This window comes from Callithrix jacchus, chromosome 1 (assembly GCF_049354715.1).
Source record: "Callithrix jacchus isolate 240 chromosome 1, calJac240_pri, whole genome shotgun sequence".
Classification (NCBI taxonomy): Eukaryota; Metazoa; Chordata; class Mammalia; order Primates; family Cebidae; genus Callithrix; species Callithrix jacchus.
The window spans coordinates 181,983,177-182,007,252 of record NC_133502.1 but is presented as its reverse complement, the minus strand read 5'-3'; the positions used below and the strand labels follow the sequence as shown (position 1 = coordinate 182,007,252).

Below are 24,076 nucleotides of genomic sequence, written 5' to 3'. Positions count from 1 at the left end.
CCTGGGCAACAAGAGCAAAACTGCATCTCCAAAAACAAAAAGGAAACTAGAAAGGTAACAAAATACTTTTTGTTAAAAGATCAAATTTAGTTCAACTTTTTTAGCAACCCAAAGTCTCTGGTAGGAGGCCTGGGCTCTCAGCTCCAGCCTTGCCCATCAGGGCAGTGAAATGAACTCAGCACTGCCCTCCTACCAGCCCTCTCCAGGGGACGCAACCACCCTCCCTGAGGGTCACAGCAGAGGACCTCGTGTCAAGCTTCTCTCTTCATAGCTGGGGAACTGGCAAGAGCAACAGGAGCTTGTCCAGGGCCGTGGAGCAGGCAAAAAGGCAGGCCTGGGTGGGATCCACATCTCTGGGCTCCTGGCCTGTACCCTCTCTGCCATCTGGAAGAGGGCCTGGACTCTCCAGAGGATCAGATGCCAACCAGGTCTGAGCCACCAGGAGCGTCTCCCCGACCTGGCCTGGCCCCGGCGCCCACCTTGGCCCAGGAGGTGCAGCAGCAGGGAGCAGGCACATAGCTGGATGTCGAGGACCCTGTCGTGCAGCTCCATGGTTGTGAGCACCACTTCCACCAGCTCCGGGGGCCACGGCAGACCTGGCAGGACGGGCAGCACGGGGAGATTCAGTGTGGGGTCAGGTTGAGGGCATATAGACCAGATCAGGGCCCCCAGAGGCAGGTGGGAGTCTGCAGGGCCCTTGGTGGGTGAATAGAAGGGGGAAGGACAAAGGATTAGCAGTAGCTCCATGTAGTGCGTGCCATATCTGCCACGGGTGTCCTGCTCTGCTGCCCATGGCCCTGTGAAGTGGGCCCTCCAGGGACTGCCCTTGTGCAGATGAGGGACCTGGGGTCAGCGGAATGAAAGCATCTGCTCTTCAGCATTTGAACCCGGCCAGTCTACTCCATAGCCCTTGGCTACACCTGCCTTGAGAGTGGACGTGGGTGGGCTCCATCTACCCCACCATTATGTCAGGAACTGTTGTGGGCTGGGGACTGGGTGAGCGGCAGTGGCCCGGCAGCCATCCCTCCACTGTAGGTTCATGAGAGCAACAAGGAAGAAGTCCTGGCACCCAGAATGCTGAGTGAAGCAAGCCTGTTTCTTTTGTTTTTTTTTTTTTTTTTGGAGATAGTCTCACTCTATCGCCCAAGCTGGGGTGCAGTGGCATCATCTCGGCTCACTGCAACCTTTGCCTCCTGGGTTCAAGCAATTCTCCTGCCTCAGCCTCCTGGGTAGCTGAGATTATAGGCATGCACCACCATGCCTGGCTAATTTTTATATTTTTGGTAGAGACCTCGGTTTCACCATGTTGGCCAAGCTGGTCTCAAACTCCTGATCTCAAGTGATCCGCCCGCCTCAGCCTCCCAAAGTACTGGGATTGCAGGCATGAGCCACCGCTCCTGGCTGCAAGCCCATTGCTAAGCAAGGTGTAAGAGGAGGTGTGGCTCCGGGTGGTGGGCAAGACCCACCCTTTGGGACGGGGCCCAACAGCTTTCCTGGTTTCCCCAGGGAGGCAAAAATCTCTCTTCCCAGGGACTCCGTCCTGGCAGGCACAGCTGAGCTACAGAAGGGGTCGAAGAGGAGGAGGCAAGGGAGGAAATGGTAAAGGGCCCATATGCGGTCTCTGCTGCCTACTTGAAGGCCAGGGCTGGGCCTTGTCACCTCTGAGGCCTGAGCCACTGCAACAAACCTCAGTAGATTGCTAATCCAGTTCTGATGGATAGATGATGGATGGATGGATGGATGTGTGAAGGTAATGTTCAGGCAGGTGAAAAAGGTCGAATGGAAAGATTTTATGAAAGCAGTTTTGGCACAAACATTTTACAAATTGGCCAGGCGCGGTGGCTCACACCTGTAATACCAGCACTTTGGGAGGCGGAAACGGGCAGACCACTTGAAGTCAGGAGTTCGAGACCAGCCTGGCCAACATGGTGAAATCCCGTCTCCACTAAAAATACAAAAAGTTAGTTGGGCATGGTGGCTCACACCTGTAGTCCCAGCTACTTGGGAGGCTGAGCAGGACAATCACTTTAACCCAGGAAGCGGAGGTTGCAGTGAGCCAAGATCACACCACTGCACTCCAGCCTGGGGACAGAGGAAGACCCCGTCTAAAAAGACAAAACAAGAACACTGCTTTCCTCAACACTCTCCATGAATGAGCAGTAACAATCTCTTTGGGTTTTGTTTCGAGACAGAGTCTCCCAGGCTGAAGTGCAGTGGTGCAAGCATGAATCACTGTACCCTCAATTCCCTGGGCTCAAGCAATCCTCCTGCCTCAGCCTCTCAAGTAGCACATGTCACCACACCGGGCTACTTTATTTTTTGTAGAAATGGGGTCTGCCTTTGTTTCCCAGGCTAGTCTCGAACCCCTGGGCTCAAGCAGTCCTCCCGCCTTGGCCTCTCAGAGTGTTGGGATTACAGGTGTGAGCTACGCGCCAGGGCATGCATTCTTAACAGGTAGGTGAGTTGCTGTATCTAGAGAAATGTAAAGTATTCACACCCTTGAACATCTAGGAATCTGTGCTACAGAAACCTAAGTGCACAGATACATACATACCAGGGTGTCCACTCTAGTACCATTTATAATAGTGGAAACAGCAACAACTCAGATATCCCTCATAGGGATGGTGGGGTAGATGGGATGTCTACAGCTCCATTAAAATTGTGTGAAGGCTGCCACCCCACCCCTTCCCCTTCCCTGCTGTCTTCCCTAGGCAGATAGCAGAGACATGGGATGCTTCTGGGAAGACATGCATGCCTCCATGCTGCATGAAAGCAGTGGTGAGGAGAGCCCAGGGTGAGGCCAGCCTCAGCTCCCCACAGGCCAGGCCATGGGTCTGCCCTTAGGAGCGAAGTTGGGAAAGGGGTGCAGGCTGGGGCCTACCTAGCTGATCCGCAGGCATTTTCAGAAACCTCTTCATGGCCCTGAGCTGGACTTCGGGCCAGCTAGAGAAGTTCTGCATGGCCTCTGCAGGGACAGGAAGGCAGAAGAGGGACCTTTCTGAGAACCAGGGCCTCAGGGCCTTGTCCTGGGCACCACACTGGCCTGGCTGCTGTGTGTGCACCCCCTCCTCAGATCCACGGGTTCAGGACGAGAGGGAGGGGGTGTTACCATCCCACTTTACAGATGAGTCCACTGAGACCAAGTGACTTTTCCATAATAGAACCCAAGACTGTCTCAGAGTCCAAAAATGGTGGAGCACACTTTTGCTCATCCTGGGCACATAGGGGGCACACAGCCAGCCAGGCTGTGGAAGCAAAAGCAGAGGGTTGTGGGAGGCCTGAGCAGTGACTAGCCATTGAGCTACATAGAGGATCTGTGCAGCAGGAGCAGAGGGGAAACAGGTGGGGGCCAAGCTATGGAGATGAACTTGGTGTTATAGGTCGTTGGGAGCTATGGAGGGTGTTTGAGCAGGGCAGTCCCCTGAGTAATGTGTAGGGATGGATGGAGGGAAACTGTTCTCACCCACTGGCTGTGCACATGGAGCTAGGCCAGGGGCATAAATAATGAGCCCTCTGGAATGAAATAATAGGATGCCAATGCCACGGACAGGAGCTCCAGGGCATGCTCCCCCACTGTGTCCCCAGAATCACCTAAAATGCTGGCCACGTTGCCTGCTAAGAGCATGTCGGTGATGGACACAGGCAGCATCTGTCGGTACAGGGTCAGCGAGATGCATGAGGACTTGAAGGAGCCGCTCACGAAGGTGATGTGCACCACGTCCCTAGCAGAGGAGCAGAGAGGGCTGAGTAACCCAGCAGCGCCCCTGCCTCCTCCTGGTGTGGCTCTCCCTCTGCCTCCGACTCCATCTCTAGTAAACCCTGTCTCTATTAAAAATACAAAAATTAGCCGGGCATGGTGGCGCGTGCCTGTAGTCCCAGCTTCTCGGGAGGCTGAGGCTGGATAATCGCTTGAACCCCAGAGACGGAGGTTGTGGTGAGCTGAGATTCCCAAACTGCACTCCAGCCTGGATGACAATGCAAGACTCTGTCTCAAAAAAAAAAAAAAACCCGACCCTGAGCTCACTTTATCGTTATTCGATCCGAGGGGTTGAGCTGGAGCATCAAGGGCAGAAGGTTCCGGAAGGTTTCCGAATCCGGGATTTGCTTCTCCTCCATTGTCTTCAGGATGCGCTTCAGGCTGCCTGGGCTCTCGCGGAGGGACTTCCGCAAATGCATGGCTTCTGTGCCCTACATGGAGAGGGAACAGCTCTGTACATTCCCTTAAGTAAATGGAAACTGGGCCCTGGCATGGGCAGAGGGGGAGCAGAGACCAAGAGATCCAGGAGGAGACCCGGAGAGCCAGGTGGAGCCGCCGCACCTATAAGAATGCCCAGAGACCCCAGGGGCCCCGAGCTCTTCCATAAGAATGGAGTTTCAGAGAAGCCAGCTTGTTTCCTAGGGTAGAGTCCCGCCAAGAAATTCCCCCTGATCTAGACCCGGCCAGTGAGAGGGGCAGCATGCCCATTTCACAGAGTGTGATGTGCCCGAGGTCACTCTGCCTGGGCTGGGGCTGGAGCTAGAGCCCAGGCTATTTCCAGGATGTCACAAAGGCAGGAAGGCTCTCGTTTCCCTGAGTTTTCCAAAGTAAGGGAGTGCCAAGGTGCTTCTCAGAGGTGGAATCTGGAGGTCTGGGAGAGCATGGGGAACCTGGGCCCAGTGCTTTCTGGAGACCTCAATGCCTGCGCGTGCTGCTGTGGAGAAGGGAGCTTCCTTGTTTTGGGCATGGCAGGCCCTGGGGTCTGGTGGCCTGACTTCCCCACTTTGACTTTTGCATATAGAGGATAAGAAGCAACAGGCTGGACTCCCCACCTCCCTGTAGCCAGAGTGACCTCGGAGTGCTTGCGGGGCCAGTGGGGTCCTCTGCCTCTCCTTCCTGCCCACAGGCTATGGCCATGGTGCAGGGACCCCAGCAGGGATGAGAGCAACAGCTGCATGCTAAGGCTGTGCAGGAAGAGGGAAGGCGCCTCCACACAAGCCTGGGGCTTGTGCATGAGGCAGCCCGGGTGTGTTCGGGCCCATGCTGGGTTCCCGTTGCTTGCAACCCCGTGCATTCTTCACGCTCACGAGGGCACCTGAACTTGGCTCTTCCCCATCAGGAGTCAACAACACCATCTGGAGGCTGCTGCGAGGGTTGCATGGGATCGTCTGAACACTCCCACTGCTGTCGCCATCCTGCTAGGGCCCCACAGGTGCTGCATGCTGGGGGGTTCTGAGGAGGGCGGGCCCCCCACAGGTGGAGGAGGGGGCTCTGCACAGCCTGCAGAGAGCCCAGGGAAGGGATGTGGATGGGAAGCAGGACGAGGCCAAGCCTTCTCCCCAGGCCTGGGCATGTGGGGAGCAGCATGTGGGGTGTTGCGTAGGGGGTGGCTCACATCCATGAAGGAGCAGCTGGTCATGTCCAGAACGATGCAGCCCAGGGACCAGATGTCTGATTTCTGGCTGAAGGAGAAGCTGAGGGCTTCGGGGGCCATCCAGGACTTATGAAAGGGATCTGTTGGTAAGAGCAAGGTGGGATCCCTGAGTCCTTTGTTCCTGGGAGCAGGGGCTTGAGAGAGTCACCCTGCCCAGTCCTGTACCCCCTTTGGTGGCCCCCCAAAAGCAGCTTGAAACACGAGCCCTGCAGGTCCTCTTCTCAGAAAAGGTGGAGAATATTAACTGGGGAGGAAGAGGCCCCGGTTAGCGGGAGCTTTGCACTGATCTGGAGCCACTGAGGCTGTCCATCTTGGCGGATGCCCACCAGGCCAGCCCACATACGTGCATGTGTCTGTGTACCCAAGATGGCTGTAGAAGGAGTTGGAAGAGGCACGTGCCAAGAATTTGTGCACCCCTCTAAACTTCTTGCCCCTTCTAAATCAGGACCTTGGGCCAAAGTAACAGTTGCTCTGCCCTAGTTTCTAAACTGGAACCCCAGACAGGCAGGCAAAAGAACAGGCTCCTCTGAGTCCATCAGTCCCTGGCTGGCCTCAGGCAGCCCCTCCTCCCCTGGACCTCCATTCCCCAGCCCATCAGTAAAGGACTGGACTCCAAGGACCTGTGCCATCTGCACCTCCAGTAGAACTAACCATCTGCCCATCTGTCTGCCCATTCATCCATACACACCCCCATCCATCCATCCATCCACTCACCCACCTACCCACTCATTCACTCACTCACCCACCCATCCATTCACAGAGCCACCCATCCATCCATTCCATTCATCTATACACCTACTCACACATCCTTCCACACATGTACCCACCCACCTATCCATCTTTCTACTCACCACCCATCCATCCACAACCCACACCCTCACCCATCCACCCACATACCCAGCCATCCAACCACACACCCATCCACCCATCCATCCACCTACTCACGTACTCACCCATCCGCTCACCAACCCATGTATCCATCTATCCATTCACTGACCGGCCCACCCACCTATCCATCCATCCACTCACCTACCCACCTGCCTACCCACCCATCCACTCACCCACATACTTATCTATCCATCCATCCATCCATCCATCCATCCATCCATCCATTCATCCATCCACCCACCCACACCATCCATCCATCCTACTACTCACCAAATCACACACACACCCATCTATGTACCCATCCACTATGTACCATCTTCTGTTTACCAAGGACAGAGTGCAACCAGCGACTGCCACCCTGGGACTCTGGACTCCTCCTCTGTGGCTGCTCTCTCCAGCCCCCTTTGTCTGGCCATCTTTTTAAAGAAATGAGAACTCATCTCCCCTTGCCACCCACCCCTGTCATCTCCTGGGTTGTTTTAGGACTCAGTGATCTACACACAGCCAGTGCCTGGCACCTGCAGACCTTTCGTCCTGGGCATTTTAGCTTCCTTCCTTCTGAGGCTTCTTTTCTCTCCACGAGAGGCAACATTTTCTGGGGTACCACAACCAACCACACTTTGTTTCTCTCAAATGTCAGGGTCTTTGGGGCCCTGCGTCTGCCGCTGGTGGTGACACGCCAGCTCAGTTACAACCCAAAGGCCCTCTCTTTGGAGTCCACACAAGGCCAGGGGCTTTGTGGGGACCTTCTGAGCAAACAGCTTTTTGATGTTGCCTCGCTCAGCACCCAAAGTGGCCACCACCATCTGGATTCTAGACGCCAACCCCTCTCCCATGACCTGGGGAACCCTCTGCCACCTTCCTCCGCATGGATATTCCATGACCTGGGGGACCCCCTGACACCTTCCTCCGCACGGATATCCCATGACCTGGGGGACCCCCTGACACCTTCCTCCACACAGATAGCCCATGACCTGGGGGAACCCCTGACACCTTCCTCCGCACGGATATCCCATGACCTGGGGGACCCCCTGACACCTTCCTCCACACAGATAGCCCATGACCTGGGGGACCCCCTGACACCTTCCTCCACACAGATAGCCCATGACCTGGGGGACCCCCTGACACCTTCCTCCGCACGGATATCCCATGACCTGGGGGACCCCCTGACACCTTCCTCCACACAGATAGCCCATGACCTGGGGGACCCCCTACCACCTTCCTCCGCACGGATATTCCACTTGGCTTTGTTCGTCATTAGCGCGTTGGAGCTCAGGTCCTGCAATTTGCAACAGTCACTGCTGACGAGGATGATGTTGGAGGGTTTGAGGTTCCTGAAACCAAGAGGTGGGTTTGCTTCTGGGTGCGATGGGCTGCCTGGGCAGCCTGACTCTCTGCTCCCTGTCCCACCCCGCTCCGCAGCAGCAGCCCACAACTTCCTCTGCTCCACACAATGCCCCATCTCAGCCTACTTTTTAAGCAGTTGTTTCCTATATACAGAAATATACTCAATTATTTTAAATTGGGGGAAAAAACCTCAACCACAAGTAGAAACACACCCAACCACTCCGAAGAGGTCCCTTGGCTGACATCATGTTCACCTCCTTAGACATCTCAGCTCAGATATCAACCCCCATTATCTTAGATATCAATCCCCATTTCCCTGGGGATTGGTTTTTGGCCATTGCGCAATGTCTAGTGACATTAACACTGAACGTGGAATGTGAGCATTCCCTTTGTACATATGGTCTACAGGTTGTGTTTATGTGCGTGTTGTGTGTTTTAAAACAGGATTGCCCAGGCTGGAATGCAATGACACAGTCATAGCTCATCTGCAGCCTCAAGCTCCTGGCTGCAAGCAATCCTCACATCTCAGCCTCCATGTTGCTGGGACCACAGGCATGCACCGCCACGGCCAGCCACATGGTTGTCTTATTCCCTTTAAATAAGATATTGGTGTTCAGAACTGAGCCATCTCCCAGCCCCTTCAGATCATGGATTCTCCAGCCTGAAGCTGTGCCACTGAGTGGGGGTCAAAGGCTCAGCAGGACCCACTCAGCCCACACTGGCCCCAAAGCGGGCAGCCCAGTCTCTGTTCCTCGAAGGGCTGTTGCCTCCTTTCTTTCCATGACCAGCTCTTCTGGCTAGCACACACCCATGCAGCTGTGCGTGTGCACACGGCTTAAGACCACTTGGAAGAGACTCTTCTGAGCCCAGGAGGAGCTCTGGAAGGTCCCCGTCCTATTGTGGCTGCACTGGCCCAGTACACTTTTGTCCCCAGATCCTGCCCATGGGCACTGGCACCCAAATGGCCTCAGTGCCTTTTCTCCCGAAGCAGCCAGCCAGTCCAGGGAGATTGGAGGCGCCACTCACCTGTGGATGATGTCCAAATGGTGTAGGTATTCCAGCGCGTCTAGCACCTGGCCCAGCACATTCTGCAACCACTGGGGAGAAGCAGGGGATGCCAGGATGGGAGGGGCACCCTGTGCTGCTGTCAATGGGGTGACGCTCAGAGCACCCAGCAGGACAGTGGTGTATTCTCTCCTTGCATCTTGAGACAGGCCCAAAGCCTGCCAAGCACTCAGGGTGGGTGGAGGAGGCTTCAGCGTGGTGACTCTCCAGATGGTAAAGCCAGAAGGACTCAGTTTCCAGGCTCCACACTGCTATCTCCATGCCGGAGACCCTGGGTGATGCAGGAGCCCCATCCCTGCACCCCACTCTGTGGCCCACGCTGCCCCACACTTGCTTGGAGCTGGAGGCAGATGGGCTTTCAGGTATGGGAAGGAAAGCCTGCAGTGCCTACATGCAGCTCATTCCTCTAAATCATTCTAATGAAATGAGCCATGAGAGACAATGTGCTGGGGGCGTTCTGCATCAGAAACAAGCTCCACTGAGTCCCCAGGGCAGTGATTCTGAAGCTGGGCTCCTAGGATCCCTGGATTCAGGCCCACCGTGGGGTGTTAGAGAGGGGTTGAGGGGGCAGGACATGGGTGTCCTCCTAGTCATCCCAGTCAGAGTAGCTCTGCTGTGCTTACCAGGTTTCTGGGCACACTGTGTGTTTCAAAGGGCTTCACCCACAAAGTCTGAAACCCACCCTGGTCCTGCCTCTGAGGCCCATGGTAAGAGAAGAGCTGTGTGCCCCGAAGAGCCCCTCAGGGGGACCTGGTCCCACCAAACACAGTTCTCAGGGTAAAAGCAGGCAGCATTCATCTGGGATAGATGAAAGACCTAAATGTGGAGGCTTCCGGAAGATAGAGGAGAGTATCTTCGTGGCCTCAGAGCAGGAAATGTTTCATTTTTTTTTTTTTTTTTTAAAGACGGGGTTTTACCACGTTGGTCAGGCTGGTCTTGAACTCCCAACCTCAGGTGATCTGCCCGCCTTGGCCTCCAAAGTGCTTGGATTACAGGTGTGAGCCACTACGCCCAGCCTCATTTGTTTTTTTTTTTTTTGGAGACCAAGTTTTGCTCTTGTTGCCCAGGCTGGAGTGCAATGGTGCAATCATGGCTCACTGCAACCTCCGCCTCCTGGGTTCAAGCGATTCTCCTGCCTCAGCCTCCCAAGTAGCTGGGATTACAGGCATGCACCACCACACCTGGCTAATTTTGTAGTTTTGGTAGACACAGGGTTTCTCCATGTTGGTCAGGCTGGTCTCGAATTCCTGACCTCAGGTGATCTGCCCACATCAGCCTCTCAAAGTGCTGGGATTACAGGTGTGAACATCTGGCCAGGAGATGCTTCTTAAACTCCAAAGGCACCAACCATAGAGACAGCAGAGAGACAACATTGAGACGGCATTGAGACAGCAGAGAGACAGCATTGAGACAGCAGAGAGACAGCATTGAGACAGCAGAGAGACAGCATTGAGACCGCAGAGAGACAGCATTGAGACGGCAGAGAGACAGCAGTGAGACGGCAGAGAGACAGCAGTGAGACAGCATTGAGACAGCAGAGAGACAGCAGAGAGACAGCATTGAGACAGCAAAGACATAGCAGAGAGACAGCATTGAGACAGCAGAGAGACAGCATTGAGACAGCAGAGAGGCAGCATTGAGACAGCAGAGAGGCAGCAGTGAGACAGCAGAGAGACAGCAGAGACATAGCAGAGAGACAGCATTGAGACAGCAGAGAGACAGCAGTGAGATAGCAGAGAGACAGCATTGAGACAGCAGAGAGACAGCAGAGACATAGCAGAGAGACAGCATTGAGAGCAGAGAGACAGCATTGAGACAGCAGACAGCAGAGACATAGCAGAGAGACAGCATTGAGACAGCAGAGAGACAGCATTGAGACGGCAGAGAGACAGCATTGAGATGGCAGAGAGACAGCAGTGAGATGGCAGAGAGACAGCAGTGAGACGGCATTGAGACAGCAGAGAGACAGCATTGAGACAGCAGAGAGACAGCAGAGACATAGCAGAGAGACAGCAGAGACATAGCAGAGAGACAGCATTGAGACAGCAGAGAGACAGCATTGAGACAGCAGAGAGGCAGCATTGAGACAGCAGAGAGACAGCAGTGAGACAGCATTGAGACAGCAGAGAGACAGCAGAGACATAGCAGAGAGACAGCATTGAGACAGCAGAGACATAGCAGAGAGACAGCATTGAGAGCAGAGAGACAGCATTGAGACAGCAGACAGCAGAGACATAGCAGAGAGACAGCATTGAGACAGCAGACAGCAGAGACATAGCAGAGAGACAGCAGAGACATAGCAGAGAGACAGCATTGAGACAGCAGAGAGACAGCATTGAGACAGCAGAGAGGCAGCATTGAGACAGCAGAGAGACAGCAGTGAGACAGCATTGAGACAGCAGAGAGACAGCAGAGACATAGCAGAGAGACAGCATTGAGCCAGCAGAGAGACAGCAGTGAGACAGCAGAGAGACAGCATTGAGACAGCAGAGAGACAGCATTGAGAGCAGAGAGGCAGCAGAGACATAGCAGAGAGACAGCATTGAACCAGCAGAGAGACAGCAGTGAGACAGCAGAGAGACAGCATTGAGACAGCAGAGAGACAGCATTGAGAGCAGAGAGACAGCATTGAGACAGCAGAGAGGCAGCAGAGACATAGCAGAGAGACAGCATTGAGACAGTAGAAAGACAGCATAGAGACAGTGTTGAGACAGCAGAGACAGCGTTGAGAAAGCAAACTTTATCACACTTAGAACTTTCCAACATCAAAAGACATCATCATTAAGAAAGTGAACTGGCTGAGTGCGGTGGCTCATGCCTGTAAGGCCAGCACTTTGGGAGGCCAAGGTGGGCAGATCACTTACGGTCAGGAGTTTGAGACCAGTCTGGACAACATGGCGAAACCTTGTTTCTACTACTAATAAAACAAAAATTAGCTGGGTGTAGTGGTGGGTGCCTGCGCCTGTAATCCTAGCTACTCAGGAGGCTGAGGCAGAAGAATCGCTTGAACTGTGAGGCAAAAGTTACTCTGAGCCAAGATCATGCCATTGCACTCCAGCCTGGCTGACAAGAGTGAGACGCCATCACACCAACCACAACAATAACAACAAAAAGACTGATACGGTGAAGGGCTGGCCGCCTGGTGGACCAGGAACACTCACAACTTGTGAGAGTAAACATCCGGCCAACTAAACCATGCCGGAAATCTGTTTGAGCATCTACTAAAGCTACACATATACCTACTCCACAACCCAATCATTCCACTCCTCGGTATTTATCCCAGAAAAGTGAGTGCCTTCCAGCGATGCTCATAGCAGCCTTATTCACAGTAGCTCCAAACGGGAAGCAGCCCAAATGCTTATCAGCAGGATTCTAGGTAAACAGACTGCAGTGCAGCCAGGCAGAAGAAGGGCATCCAGGATTGAGCAAAGATGATTCACCAGTGCATGCAGTGGCACAGCGGGGCTCAAAACAGCAGGCTAGGCCCAGTGCAGTGGCTCACGCCTGTAATCCCAGCACTTCTGGAGGCTGAGACAGGTAGATCACCTGAGGTCAGGAGTTGGAGAACAGCCTGGGCAACCAGGTGAAACCCCATCTCTAGTAAAATACAAAAATTAGCCGGGAGTGGTTGCATGCACCTGTAATACCAGCTACTCCGGAGGCTGAGGCAGGAGAATCACTTGGGCCTGGGAGGCAGAGGTTGCATTGAGCCAAGATTGCACCACTGTACTCCAGCCTGGGTGACAGAGCAAGACACTGTCTCAGGGGAAAAAAAAAAAAAAAAAAAAACACAGCAGGCAGAGGGAAAGAGACCAGACATGCAGGACGAGTCCATTTACATGAACTTCAGAAACTGGCAGAACAATCTGGAATCACAGTCACTGACTGGGAACCTTCTAGGATTAAGAACGCCTTCTGTCTTGACCTGGGCGGAGGTTGTATGAGTGCATCAGACTGTGCACTTAAGATTTGCACATGTCCTAGGGTGCAAATGCCTTGAGACATACATTTAAGAAAAAACCAAGGCTGGACTGCATGCTACCTACACGCCCACTATTGCTTTGCCCCACACTGCAGGGCCTGTGTCACAGGTCTAGGTGGTCCCCAGGCCTGGTGCCCCAGAGGATCTTACCTCAGCGTCAATGATTTCCTTCGCCTCCCTCTTATCCGTAATGACTTCCTGGAAGGTGACCTTGTTGAACTCCATCACCAGGCAGAGGAACGGGGAGGAGATCTGTGGGGAGAGGAGGCCCTTTAGCCAGCTGCCAGGGGACGCCCAGGCCCTGGTGCTACTGCGGGCTCGCCTGCTCCAGGGCCTCCCTGTGCTGGGCTGCCATCCATCCGCAGTGGCTATGGGAGCACTGCCCACTGGAGGGGGCTACAAGCCCCTCCTGCCCCACCTCCAGCTCCCTCTCTCTCTCCTCTCCCCATTCCCAGGCCCCCGCTCCACGCCACGCTCCATCCACACCAAGCTACTTGGACCTTCCTGAAAGCTGCACTTGGCCCTGGCCATGGCACATGTGGACCCCTCTGCCTGGACCCCTACCCCCACCCACTTCATGGGGATAACGACTCACACTTCAGCCCAGGCCCGTTTCCTCCGCTGAGTCTGCCCTGCCCAGAGCCCCAGCAGGCCGGGTCAGGGCCCCCAATTCTGTGCTCCCTCCCATAGGGAAATACCCCCTTGGCTTCTCTGCACTCTCCTTGAGAGCTTTAGGGAATGCTCAGAAAATATTTGGGAGTGCCTGCAGTGAAGTCCCCTTTCCAAGACCCAGCTGGAGTGGAGGGAGTGTATGAGGGTCCTCTCCTGCTGGGACCCAGGATTGCTGGCCCCCAGCAGGAATGCCAGTGTGGACCTCTCATACAGGCTGGCGCCTGGCAGGAGGCTTCTCAGCCTCTCTTTACCTCCAGCACCCCTTGAGCCCTCTCTGCCTCCTGCTGTCTGCCTCAGTCCCATTGGAAGTGACTGGAAAGCTCCTGGCTCTTTGTAAAGACAAGAAGTCATACCGCCTACGGGACCCAGCTGCTGGACCTGGGTCTCAGTCCCCACTCAGCTGTTTACTAGCTATGTGGCCTTGGAGAGCTCCTGAACCAGAGCCCTAGGGCCTGTCAAGAGCACAGGGACAGTAGTCAGCTGCCCAGGGGCTGCAGGAGTAAGGAGCACCCAGGCCTGGCACTGCCTGGGGGTCGGGTGGCTATGGAGAGGGGTCCACTCGCTCCTCCCATGGAAGTAAAATCTCTGTCATCAGAGGCACAGGTTCACTGGGACGAGCTTGGTGGCTGTGTGCAGAGCCCAGGGGTCAGGCCCGCCTGTCCTGGCCTTCTGGCTTGGCCATGTACTAGCTGGGTAACCTGGAGCAACTTGAATCTGTTAGCCTCTGTTTCTTCTTCTGTGAAATGGGTTAAGAACCCCTCCTAACGAGGAGGCTGTTAAGGCTCCTTCAAGACTATGCACACAAAGCCCCAGCATGGTACCTGGCCCCAGTGAGTGTTAGGTCAGAGGTGGCCGTGTTTAGAGCCACTGCCATTGCCACACGAGCTGTTCCAATGCTGGCGGGTGGGAGTGCTCTGGGCTCAGTTCACTTGGTCCCTCAGCCCGCTGCGTGGCAACTGAGTCCGTAGGTGTCAGCTCTGACCCACCTCACTATTCCATGTGATGAACAGCTCCTGGTACACAGAGATGTGGGCGTGCTGCAGCTTCAGCAGTGGCATCAGCTGCCAGGAGAGAGCAGAGGAAAGAGAGAAGTCAGCACCTCTCCACGTCTGTCTCAGCTCTTGCTTCTCTGTCATACATCCCAACCAACATGTGAGCCTTGGGCTCTGGGCTGGGCGGGGGAGCGGGCTCAGGGAGGCTGTGCAGCCTGGTGGCTAGAAGCCAGGCAGGCAGTGTGTGCTGTGTCTCCAGTATGTGCTGGCTCTGCTCGGTGACTGGACCTCAGACTGTCATCTGAAAATGGGGGTCCCAGTGGAATCTGCCTCATGGGGATGCGACGGGGACTGAGTGAGCTGCAGCAGGCAGTGCCAGGAAGGTGTGGATCAGCCACAGCTGGGGCTGGCCAGAGGAGGTGGTGCAGCTGCAGGGAGGTAGGCACACAGAGAGGTCCCACTGCCCTTGCCCTGTCGGAAAGTGCTTTGAAACATGCCCAAACAGGAGTAGACGGGGCTGCGTTAGAGACATGGAGCCAGACAGACAACCACGAGTGGTGGAAGACTGGGTGTGAAAGCAGGTGGCCTAGTGGGCCATGGAAGGGAATCAGCAACATGAAAAGCCACGGTGGTACAGGGCCCTGGCCGGGACCCCCACGCTCTTTCTTCCCCTTTGTTACTGAGTAGCCTGGGCCCATGACTGTGCTTTGGTGACCCAATAATGTTTACTGGCCAAGCTCCAGAGCCACCAACTCCAGAAGGCAAACAAGTGACCATGAGATAGGAGGGGACACCGTGAAGCTCATGGGAAGTTCAAGAAGCAAACAGAAAGGCTGCTCAGAGCCTTTGCCAATCAAAGCGAAGTGCGGCTGATATTGCTGTGACTGTAAATCAGGATGTTACTGCTGGGCAGTTCTGAATGGTAGAATTGAGGGTAATGTATATTTTCTTTGTTAAACAATTCTGGGATGGGAGTGGTGGTGCCTGCCTATAACCCTAGCACTTTGGAGGCCAAGGTGGGAGGACTGCTTGAGCCCAGAAGTTCAAGACCAGCCTGGGCAACATGGTGGCACCTCATCTTTATCAAATTTTTAAAAAAAGGTAAAAACAAAACCAAACCCCATCATTATGTATTTTTCAAATTTTCTACTCTAATTAATAATTTTATATTGAAACAAAAATATTTTAAAAATAGTTATTGGGCCTCATACCAATCTCAGCACTTTGGTAGGCCGAGGTAAATGGATCATGAGGTCAAGAGATTGAGACCATCCTGGCCAATGTGGCAAAACTCTGTCTCTACTAAAAAATACAAAAATTAGCTGGGCATGGTGGTGTGTGTCTATACTCCCAGACACTCAGGAGGCTGAGGCAGAAGAATCACTTGAACCCGGGAGGCAGAGGTTGTAGTGAGCTGAGATCGTGCCACTGCACTCCAGCCTGGTGATAGAGCAACACTGCATCTCAAAAAAAAAAAAAAAAGTTACTGGCAGATTAACTTAGGGACATGGCCAATATTTCTTTATTCATATTTTATTTTATTTATTTTTAAGACAGAGTCTTGCTCTGTCATCCAGGCTGAAGTGCACCTACTTCAGCCTCCCAAAGTACTAGGATTATAAGCGTGAGCCACCGCGCCTGGCCCAGTCATAAACTTTATGTTCTCTGGGAACAGATGTTCTAAGTTGTCGGCACCTGCATTTAACAGTGAATGTTTGGGGTATAGACTCCCTACATGACCTGGGGCTGCTGACTTCACAGCTGAGGCAAAACTGGTGCTGCCGCTCCATCTCCCTCCAGGCTTCCCTTCACCCAGGCACTCAATAAGAGGGTACAGCATACAGTCTGTGTGTGCTCCATTGAGCTCCTCCAGAGGAAAACCACCCTGAGAATTACCTCCTGCAGGGCCTTATTGGCATCGTGATCATCCAGGCATTCCACCTGCAAGGGCACAAAAGCATGAGCTTAATAAATGTGTAGCAAATCATCCCCATTATCGCCACCATCACCACCACCACCATGATCATTACCAAAATCACCACCATGACCACCACCTCCACCACAACCATTACCATCACCACCACCATTACCATCATTGCCACAACCACCACCACCACTGTAACCATCACCATCACCACCACCACCATCACCATCATCACCACAACCCACAACCACCACCACCATTACCATCATTACCACAACCACAACCACCACCATGACCGTCACTATCACAACCACCACTACAACCATCACCATCATCACAACCCACAACACCACCACCAGCACCACCACCATGACCATCACCATCATCATCACCACAACCACCACCACCACTACCACAACCACAATCACCATCACCACCATGACCATTACCATCATCACCACAACCACCATCACTACCATTACCATCATTACCACAACCACAACCACCGCTACCATGACCACTACCATCATCACCACAACCACCACCACCACTACCACAACCAGAATCACCATCACCACCATGACCATTACCATCATCACCACAACCACCATCACTACCATTACCATCATTACTACAACTACAACCACCGCTACCATGACCATTACCATCATCACAACCACAACCACCACCACCATCCCACCACCACTGCAACCATTACCATCATTACCACAATCACAACCACCATCATCATCACCACCACGACTGTCACCATCACCTCATCACCATCATTACCATTGTCACCACCATTTCCACAATCGCAACCATTAAAACCATCACCACCATGGCTGTCCCATCACCACCATCATCACACCACCACCACCATTACCACCATTATTACTCTATCACTACCACTGTCACCATCACCACTATGATCACCATCATCAAGACCATTATCACCACCATCACCATCACCAAATTCTCCATCACCACTATCATCACAATCATTTGTCATCACCACCTTCCCCATCATCACACCATCACCACCACCACTATTATTACCACCATCACACCATCAACACCGCTGTCACCATCACCACTATTATCATCACCATCACCACCATTATCACCATCATTACCTCCATCACCATCACACCACCACCATCACCATTACCACCACTATCCTCACCATTGTCACACCATCACCATGACCACCATCACCACCATCACCACCATCACCATTATCACTGCCACCATCGCTGCCACTATCTTGCCACCTCCATCATCACCACCACTGTTATTTAACAGGAGTGACAGGCTCCCACCATTCATGCCCCCACCATATGGCACAAACAGAAGATATTCCTAAGGCAGAGCTCTAAAAATACTTATAGCAATGAGAACAACTTTGCTCCTGTTGCAAGGATAAGCTTAGGACAGCATAATATAAACTCCAAGAAATCAGCAAAGGATCCATTTTCAGACCATCTTTAAAACATCTTGTTTTAAGGAACATCTTGCTCTGATTGGGAAAGCATCAATCTCACCACTTCATTCCTTACCCACACTGGGAAGGTTGTCTCTGTGCACGGAATGTGCGGTGCTCTTCTCTCTTTCCTGTGCCCTCTCTGGGTGGAGAGGGGAGGGTGTGGAAAGAAGGGTGGTGGCAAGTGCAGCACAGAGCTTTGAATCTGCAGCATACTTGGTGGCACAGGCCCCAGGTGTGTACTGCCACTGGCTTGAATGCCAGATCCTTACCCAAAATTTTACTCAAAAGACTTACGAATGAAGAACTCTTTTTTTTTTTTTTTTTTTTGAGACAGAGTCTTGCTCTGTTGCCAGGTGCCAGGCTGGAGTGCAGTGGCGTGATCTTGGCTCACTGCAATCTCCGCCTCCTGGATTCAAGCAATTCTCCTGCCTCAGCCTCCCTAGTAGCTGGGACTGCAGGTGTGCACCACCACACCCGGATAATTTTTGCATTTTTTAGTAGAGACAGAGTTTCACCATGTTGGCCAGGATGGTCTGTCTCTTGACCTCGTGATCTGCCCGCCTCGGCATCCCAAAGTGCTGGGATTACAGGCATGAGCCACCGTGCCCATGAATAACTCTTATAATGGGGTGATTGTAGACCATCATGGAAAGTTAGTGAATTGTTCCCAGGTCCATGGAGAGACCTGAGATGCCAGTGGCACTGTCCCATAGAATCCAGGGCAAAGACCCTGAGTGAGCCTTCCTGTCTTCCTTTCCTCCTGTCCCAGGGGATATAGGAGGAGGTGAAGTTGGTCAAAATATACAGAAAGGCTTAAAAATGTTACATTGTATAACCCAGAAATCCCACTCCTAGAAATTTTTCCTAAGGAAATCATGGATGCTCAAAAAAAAAACACCCATAATACTATACGCATATTTATCAGAGTTGCTTACACAAGGTGAAACACTGAGAACAAGCTCAATGCTCAGCCCGCGTGATAGGGATGGCTTGGGTCAGTTACAGCACATCAGGCAAGATGGGCGGGGGGCCACACAGCTGCCAGAGCCAGGAGAGGAGGCGGCTGTGGGAATGACATGAAACCATGTTTGCAATATAAAAAGTATGCTATCAGCTTTATTTTTATTTTTCAAGATGTAGTTTTACTTTTGTTGTCAAGGCTGGAGTACAATGGTGCAATCTCAGCTCACTGCAACCTCTGCTTCCCAGGTTCAAGAGATTCTCCTGCCTCAGCTTCCCGAGTAGCTGGGATTACAGGAAGGTGCCGCCATGCCTGGCTAATTTTTTGTATTTTAGAGATGGGGTTTCTCCATATTGGTTAGGCTAGTCTCGAACTCCCAACCTCAGGTGATCTGCCCGCCTCAGCCTCCCAAAGGGCTGGGATTACAGGCATGAGCCACCACATTCGGCCAGGCTATCAACTTTAACAATTCCATTCTCCTAAAAACAAGAAAGTTTACAAATGCTTGGAAAAAAAGACTGGACGGATACATAAACTCCTATCTAAGCTCTCCTTCCCTAATTTTTATTTAGAAATAATTGGCTGACATTTTTATTTTTATTTATTTATTTTTTTTTTGAGATGGAGTTTCACTCTTGTTACCCACGCTGGAGTGCAATGGCGCGATCTCGGCTCACAGCAACCTCCACCTCCTGGGTTCAGGCAATTCTCCTGCCTCAGCCTCCTGAGTAGCTGGGATTACAGGCATGCACCACCATGCCCAGCTAATTTTTTGTATTTTTAGTAGAGACGGGGTTTCACCATGTTGACCAGGATGGTCTCGATCTCTTGACCTCGTGATCTGCCCGCCTCAGCCTCCCAAAGTGCTGGGATTACAGGCTTGAGCCACCGCACCCGGCTGACATTTTTATTTTTAATTTAACTAATTAATTTATTTATTTAGACGAAGTCTCGCTCTGTCACCCAGGCTGGAGTACAGTGACGCAATCTTGACTTCCTGCAACCTCTGCCTCCTGGATTCAAGTGATTCTCCCATGTCAGCCTCCCAAATAGCTGGGACTACAGGTATGAGCTGTCACGCCCAGCTAATTTTTGTATTTTTAGTAGGGATAGGGTTTCACCATGTTGGCCAGGCTGCTCTCGAACTTCTGACCTCAAGGGATTCACCTGCCAGAGTGCTAGTGGGCCTCCCAAAGTGCTGAGCCACCGTGCCTGGTCATGGCTTTTTTAAAATCTCCTCAGGCCAGGTGGGGTGGCTCATGCCTGTAATCCTAGCACTTTGGGAGGCCGAGGTGGACAGACTGCCGAACTCAGGAGTTCGAGACCAGCCTAGGCAACATGGTGAAACCCTGTCTCTACTAAAATACAAAAAAATAGCCCGGTATACGCGGCATGTGCCTATAGTCCAAGCTACTTAGGAGGCTGAGGCAGGAGAATTAATTGAACATGGGAGGTGGAGGTTGCAGTGAGCAGATATTACGCCATTGCACTTCAGCCTGGGTGACAGAGCGAGACTCTGTCTCCAAGAAAAAAACCAACAATAACAACGAAAACACCAAAAAGCTCCTTAATTGCTCAGAGGGCAGTCAGCCACCCTGCCCTAATGGCTTATGAGACAAGGGGGCCAACCCCACAGCTAGCCAGCAAGGGAGTAGGACGGGGGCAAGGACTCCAGGCCCAGCCACTCAGGGTGAGGCTGCGGAGCTGCACTGACTGAGATCTGGATAAGGGACGGCTGCTGACAAGGCTCCTCTCACTGCGTGGCCAGCCCTGAACCCGCTGGGTCCCTGTCGCCACCACAGAGAGGAGGGCGTGCCAGGGACTCTTACAGCAGCTCTCTCACCCTGGCTCCTCTGTTGATCTGGACCTCCCTGTCTTGGACACACAAGGGGACATCCTCCTGCATGCCTACACCTCCCATGCTCTGCTAACCCTGGTGAGGAGTGCAGAGGAAGGGCTCAGGGCCTGGTGTGTGACCTTGGCCCTGTGCGACCTTGAGCCAGTCCCTATCCTCTCTGGGCCTAGCTCCCTTTTGGTAAAACGAGTGACCCAGTACGGGGTAGCATGGTGTCCCCCAGTGAGGTGGCCTGAATTCCAATCCTGTGGGAAACTGTGACCTTGGCTAGTCTGGAGCTGCCTTGAGCCTCACTGTCTTTGGCTGTGAACAGGGCCATTGTTCCTGCTTTGCAGGGTTGACGGGAGATAAAGCAAGTCGATGCCTGGCATGCAGCACGAGATGTGTAAATGGAGGTGGTGGTGGTGTCAGAACAGAGATTAGCATCACTTCCCCATCAAGGTGAGAGAGTTCCATGCACCCCCACGTCTACCACAACCAGATTTGTCTCTGCGAGTGCTGGCAGCAAGGAAACCAGCTGCCACATCAGGAAGCTTCTCTACCATGGGAAGAGCTTGTATTGGGGAAAATCACAGCCACAGAACCACATGGCCTGGGATGGACAGGTTGGTCTCTTACCTGCTTTATCACCCGCTTGACTTTGGTCTCCATTTCTTCTACCACCAGGTTCACCCCCAAGGCCCCAGGATTCAGTTCATACAAAACCTACCAGCAAGGGAGAGAGAAGCTTTCAGGAAATGCACACAGCTTTTCGTTTTCCAAAAGCCCAGCTCCAACTTCTTTTCTGGCCCCGCTAACTCCCCTGTCAGGTTGGCAGAGCATGTGACTCCACCCCATCTTGCAATAGCGGAAATGGCCCAAGGAGGGCAAGAAGCCTTTCCATGGCAGAACTCCAATCTCATCTCTTTGGGGACCATTCGGAAACTCTTCTACAACCCTATATCCCTTCCCCAACCTGCAGTGAGGACCAGATGGGCACTCAAGAGCAAGCACCTCCCAAGGAAAAAGGGCTTATTCACGCTCTGTAGACCCCCTGTGACCTCAACTTCCAGTATCCACTTCCAAACTGGCTTCAAACGAAAAAGTAACCAGTCTTGTGATTGGTACAATCTGGAAGCTGTGTGTGTCTGGCATGGTGCCAAGCACTTCACAGTCACCCTATGCAGTTGACACCATTGCTACCTCTATGTTTACATTTGGGAAAACTGAGGCACAAGGGACTAGGTCATTGCCTGAGGCTATGTCACTAAAAGGCACGACTGCCTCGGGTAACTCTGGGGTCTGACCTTAGAGCCTGTGATTTGAGCCAAAGTGATTTGAGCCAAATCTGCAGAGATGGCTACCAAGCCAGAACTCTGTGCAGAGACCAAGGGCTATGGGGTGGGACACTGGGCTGGGGATTGCTGGAGACTGACATTCATCAGAGGATTGGGGTGGGAGGATAGGACCCAGAGGAGGAGATATGAGGATGGAACCCTGAGACTAGGGAATCTGAGCCGATAAAAGTCTTAGGAGTCTGTAATCCAGCCTCGTGAGCAGCCTGCTCCTGACACTGGATATTCTAAGCCAGGGGTCCTCTAGTCTGTGGCCTGTTAGGAACCAGGCAGCACATCAGAAGGTGAGCAGCAGGCAAGGGAGCAAAGCTTCATCTGTATTTATAGCTGCTCCCCATGGCTGGCATTACCACCCAAGCTCAGCCTCCTGTCAGATCAGCAACAGCATTAGATTCTCATAGGAGTGTCAACCCTATTGTGAACCGCACATGCAAGGGATCCAGGTTGCCCGCTCCTCATGAGAATCTAATGCCTGATGATTTGTGAGTCTCCCATCACCCCCAGACAGGACCATCTAGTGGCAGGAAAACAAGCTCAGGGCTCCCACTGATTCTACATGATAGTAAGTTGTAATTATTTCATTATGGCCAGGCATGGTGGCTCACGTCTATAATCCGAGCACTTTGGGAGACCAAAGTGGGCAGATCACGAGGTCAGGAGTTCAAGACCAGCCTGATCAACATGGTGAAAACCTGTCTCTACTAAACATACAAAAATTAGCTGGGCGTGGTGGGGCGTGCCTGTAATCCCAGCTACTCTGGAGGCTGAGGCAAGAGAATCACTTGAACCTGGGAGGTGGAGGTTGTGGTGAGGCGAGAGTGTCCCATTTCACTCCAGCCTGGGCGACAGAGCAAGACTCATCTCAAAAAAAAATTTTTTTTCATTATTTATTACAATATAATAATAGAAATAAAGTGCACACAAATATAATGTGCTTGAATCATCCTGAAACCATCCTCCCACCTCGGACTGTGGAAAAATTGTCTTCCACAAAACTGGTCCCTGGTGCCAAAAACACTGGGGACTGCTGGTCTAAGCCGCAGGGACCTGAGGGCAGAGCTGATGTGAGGGCATTCAGGCTGAGGCAGCAAAGCACACAGTAAAATAGACCTGTATTTCGAATCAAGTCTATTTTTGTTTCCAAAAGCAGGTATCTTCCTGAAAGTTCTATTTATTTTTTCTCCTGAAAAGTAACTTTACTTTAAAAATTATCTGGTCACCAGAAACTCATCTGCTTTACCGCTGGCAACGCCCTGTAAGTCCTCTCACACAAAGAGAATTCTTCCAAAGTGAGAAAAATCTAACCCACAAACTGTTTCCAAGCAAATGTAATTTTTACAATGCTGAATCTAACATTTAATAATGTTTACATATCACGTCTAGAAGCATTTAATTAAACATTCACTTTTATTTTGCAGCTTTTTGCGTTTTGTGACTATTTCAGGTCTCAAACATTTTCACAGATTCAGGCTGCAGGGGTGTTTTTAGGGACTGGGGGCTCCCAATTACGTACTCGGGAAGTTCCCGGGGGTCCTGCCTCGGTGGACCCAAGTGCACGGACCCCGGGCACGAAGGATGGAGGAGCTGCTCCACGCCCTCAGTCAGCCAGGGCTGGAGAATCCTTAGTTAATTCACAAAGGGGGAAACTGAGTGGCAAAGGGCACCCAGGAGGTCACCGTTGGAAGTCCCCGGGTTCAACCCAGGAGCTGGAGGCCGGCACTAGCCAGGGCGCGGATCCCTCCTGCCCTCGGTCGGACCCGTCGGCCGCCGCTCTAGGGCTGCGACCGTTACCCCACGGAGACCCGACCCCGCCTCCCTGCAGGGGACACTCGGCACCTGGTACTTCTCCATGGGCTCTCTGGGGGCCCTCGGGCTTCGATTCCCCCGCGCGGGGAGCCAGCGAACGGACCCTGCCCCAAGCATGTTCAGTAGCCACCGCGTCCGGGCAAGCGTCCACCCCCAACCCACCCCGCATGGGTCAGTGGCACCTGCGGGACGCTCCTCGCCCGAACGGCGCCCTCGGGGCACCCAAGCGTCCCTCCCGCGCTCGCCCCAGAACAGCAGGCTTCTATCCCCTTAAAGGGGACGCGCTCGGCCGAGACCCGAGGGGCCGCAGGGCCGGAGAGTGGTGGGCGGGGCCTCCAGCGTGAAAGGCGTGG

At 52.9% G+C, this 24,076-nt stretch overlaps 1 protein-coding gene across 21 annotated transcripts in view; it reads right to left on the bottom strand.

The window, feature by feature from the left end:
• STKLD1 (serine/threonine kinase like domain containing 1) overlaps nt 1-24,076 on the bottom strand; it is a 31,091-nt gene that overhangs the window by 6,285 nt on the left and 730 nt on the right. For 5 of the 21 annotated variants that reach the window (XM_035261923.3, XM_035261990.3, XM_035261938.3 and 2 more), the window contains exons 1-12: nt 23,754-24,065; nt 21,202-21,288; nt 16,254-16,298; nt 14,352-14,426; nt 12,844-12,945; nt 8,673-8,743; nt 7,515-7,633; nt 5,373-5,491; nt 4,025-4,188; nt 3,592-3,722; nt 2,882-2,965; nt 480-596 (exon numbers count right to left, since the gene is read on the bottom strand). In XM_035261923.3, coding sequence (XP_035117814.1) covers nt 480-596; nt 2,882-2,965; nt 3,592-3,722; nt 4,025-4,188; nt 5,373-5,491; nt 7,515-7,633; nt 8,673-8,743; nt 12,844-12,945; nt 14,352-14,426; nt 16,254-16,298; nt 21,202-21,288; nt 23,754-23,840 — 1,201 coding nt within the window. In that variant the 5' untranslated portion in view covers nt 23,841-24,065. Of the gene's footprint in view, nt 1-479; nt 597-2,881; nt 2,966-3,591; nt 3,723-4,024; nt 4,189-5,372; nt 5,492-7,514; nt 7,634-8,672; nt 8,744-12,843; nt 12,946-14,351; nt 14,427-16,253; nt 16,299-21,201; nt 21,289-23,753; nt 24,066-24,076 lie in introns of those variants that run through there. The other 16 variants (XM_035261932.3, XM_035261941.3, XM_035262022.3 and 13 more) reach the window with 9 other exon arrangements.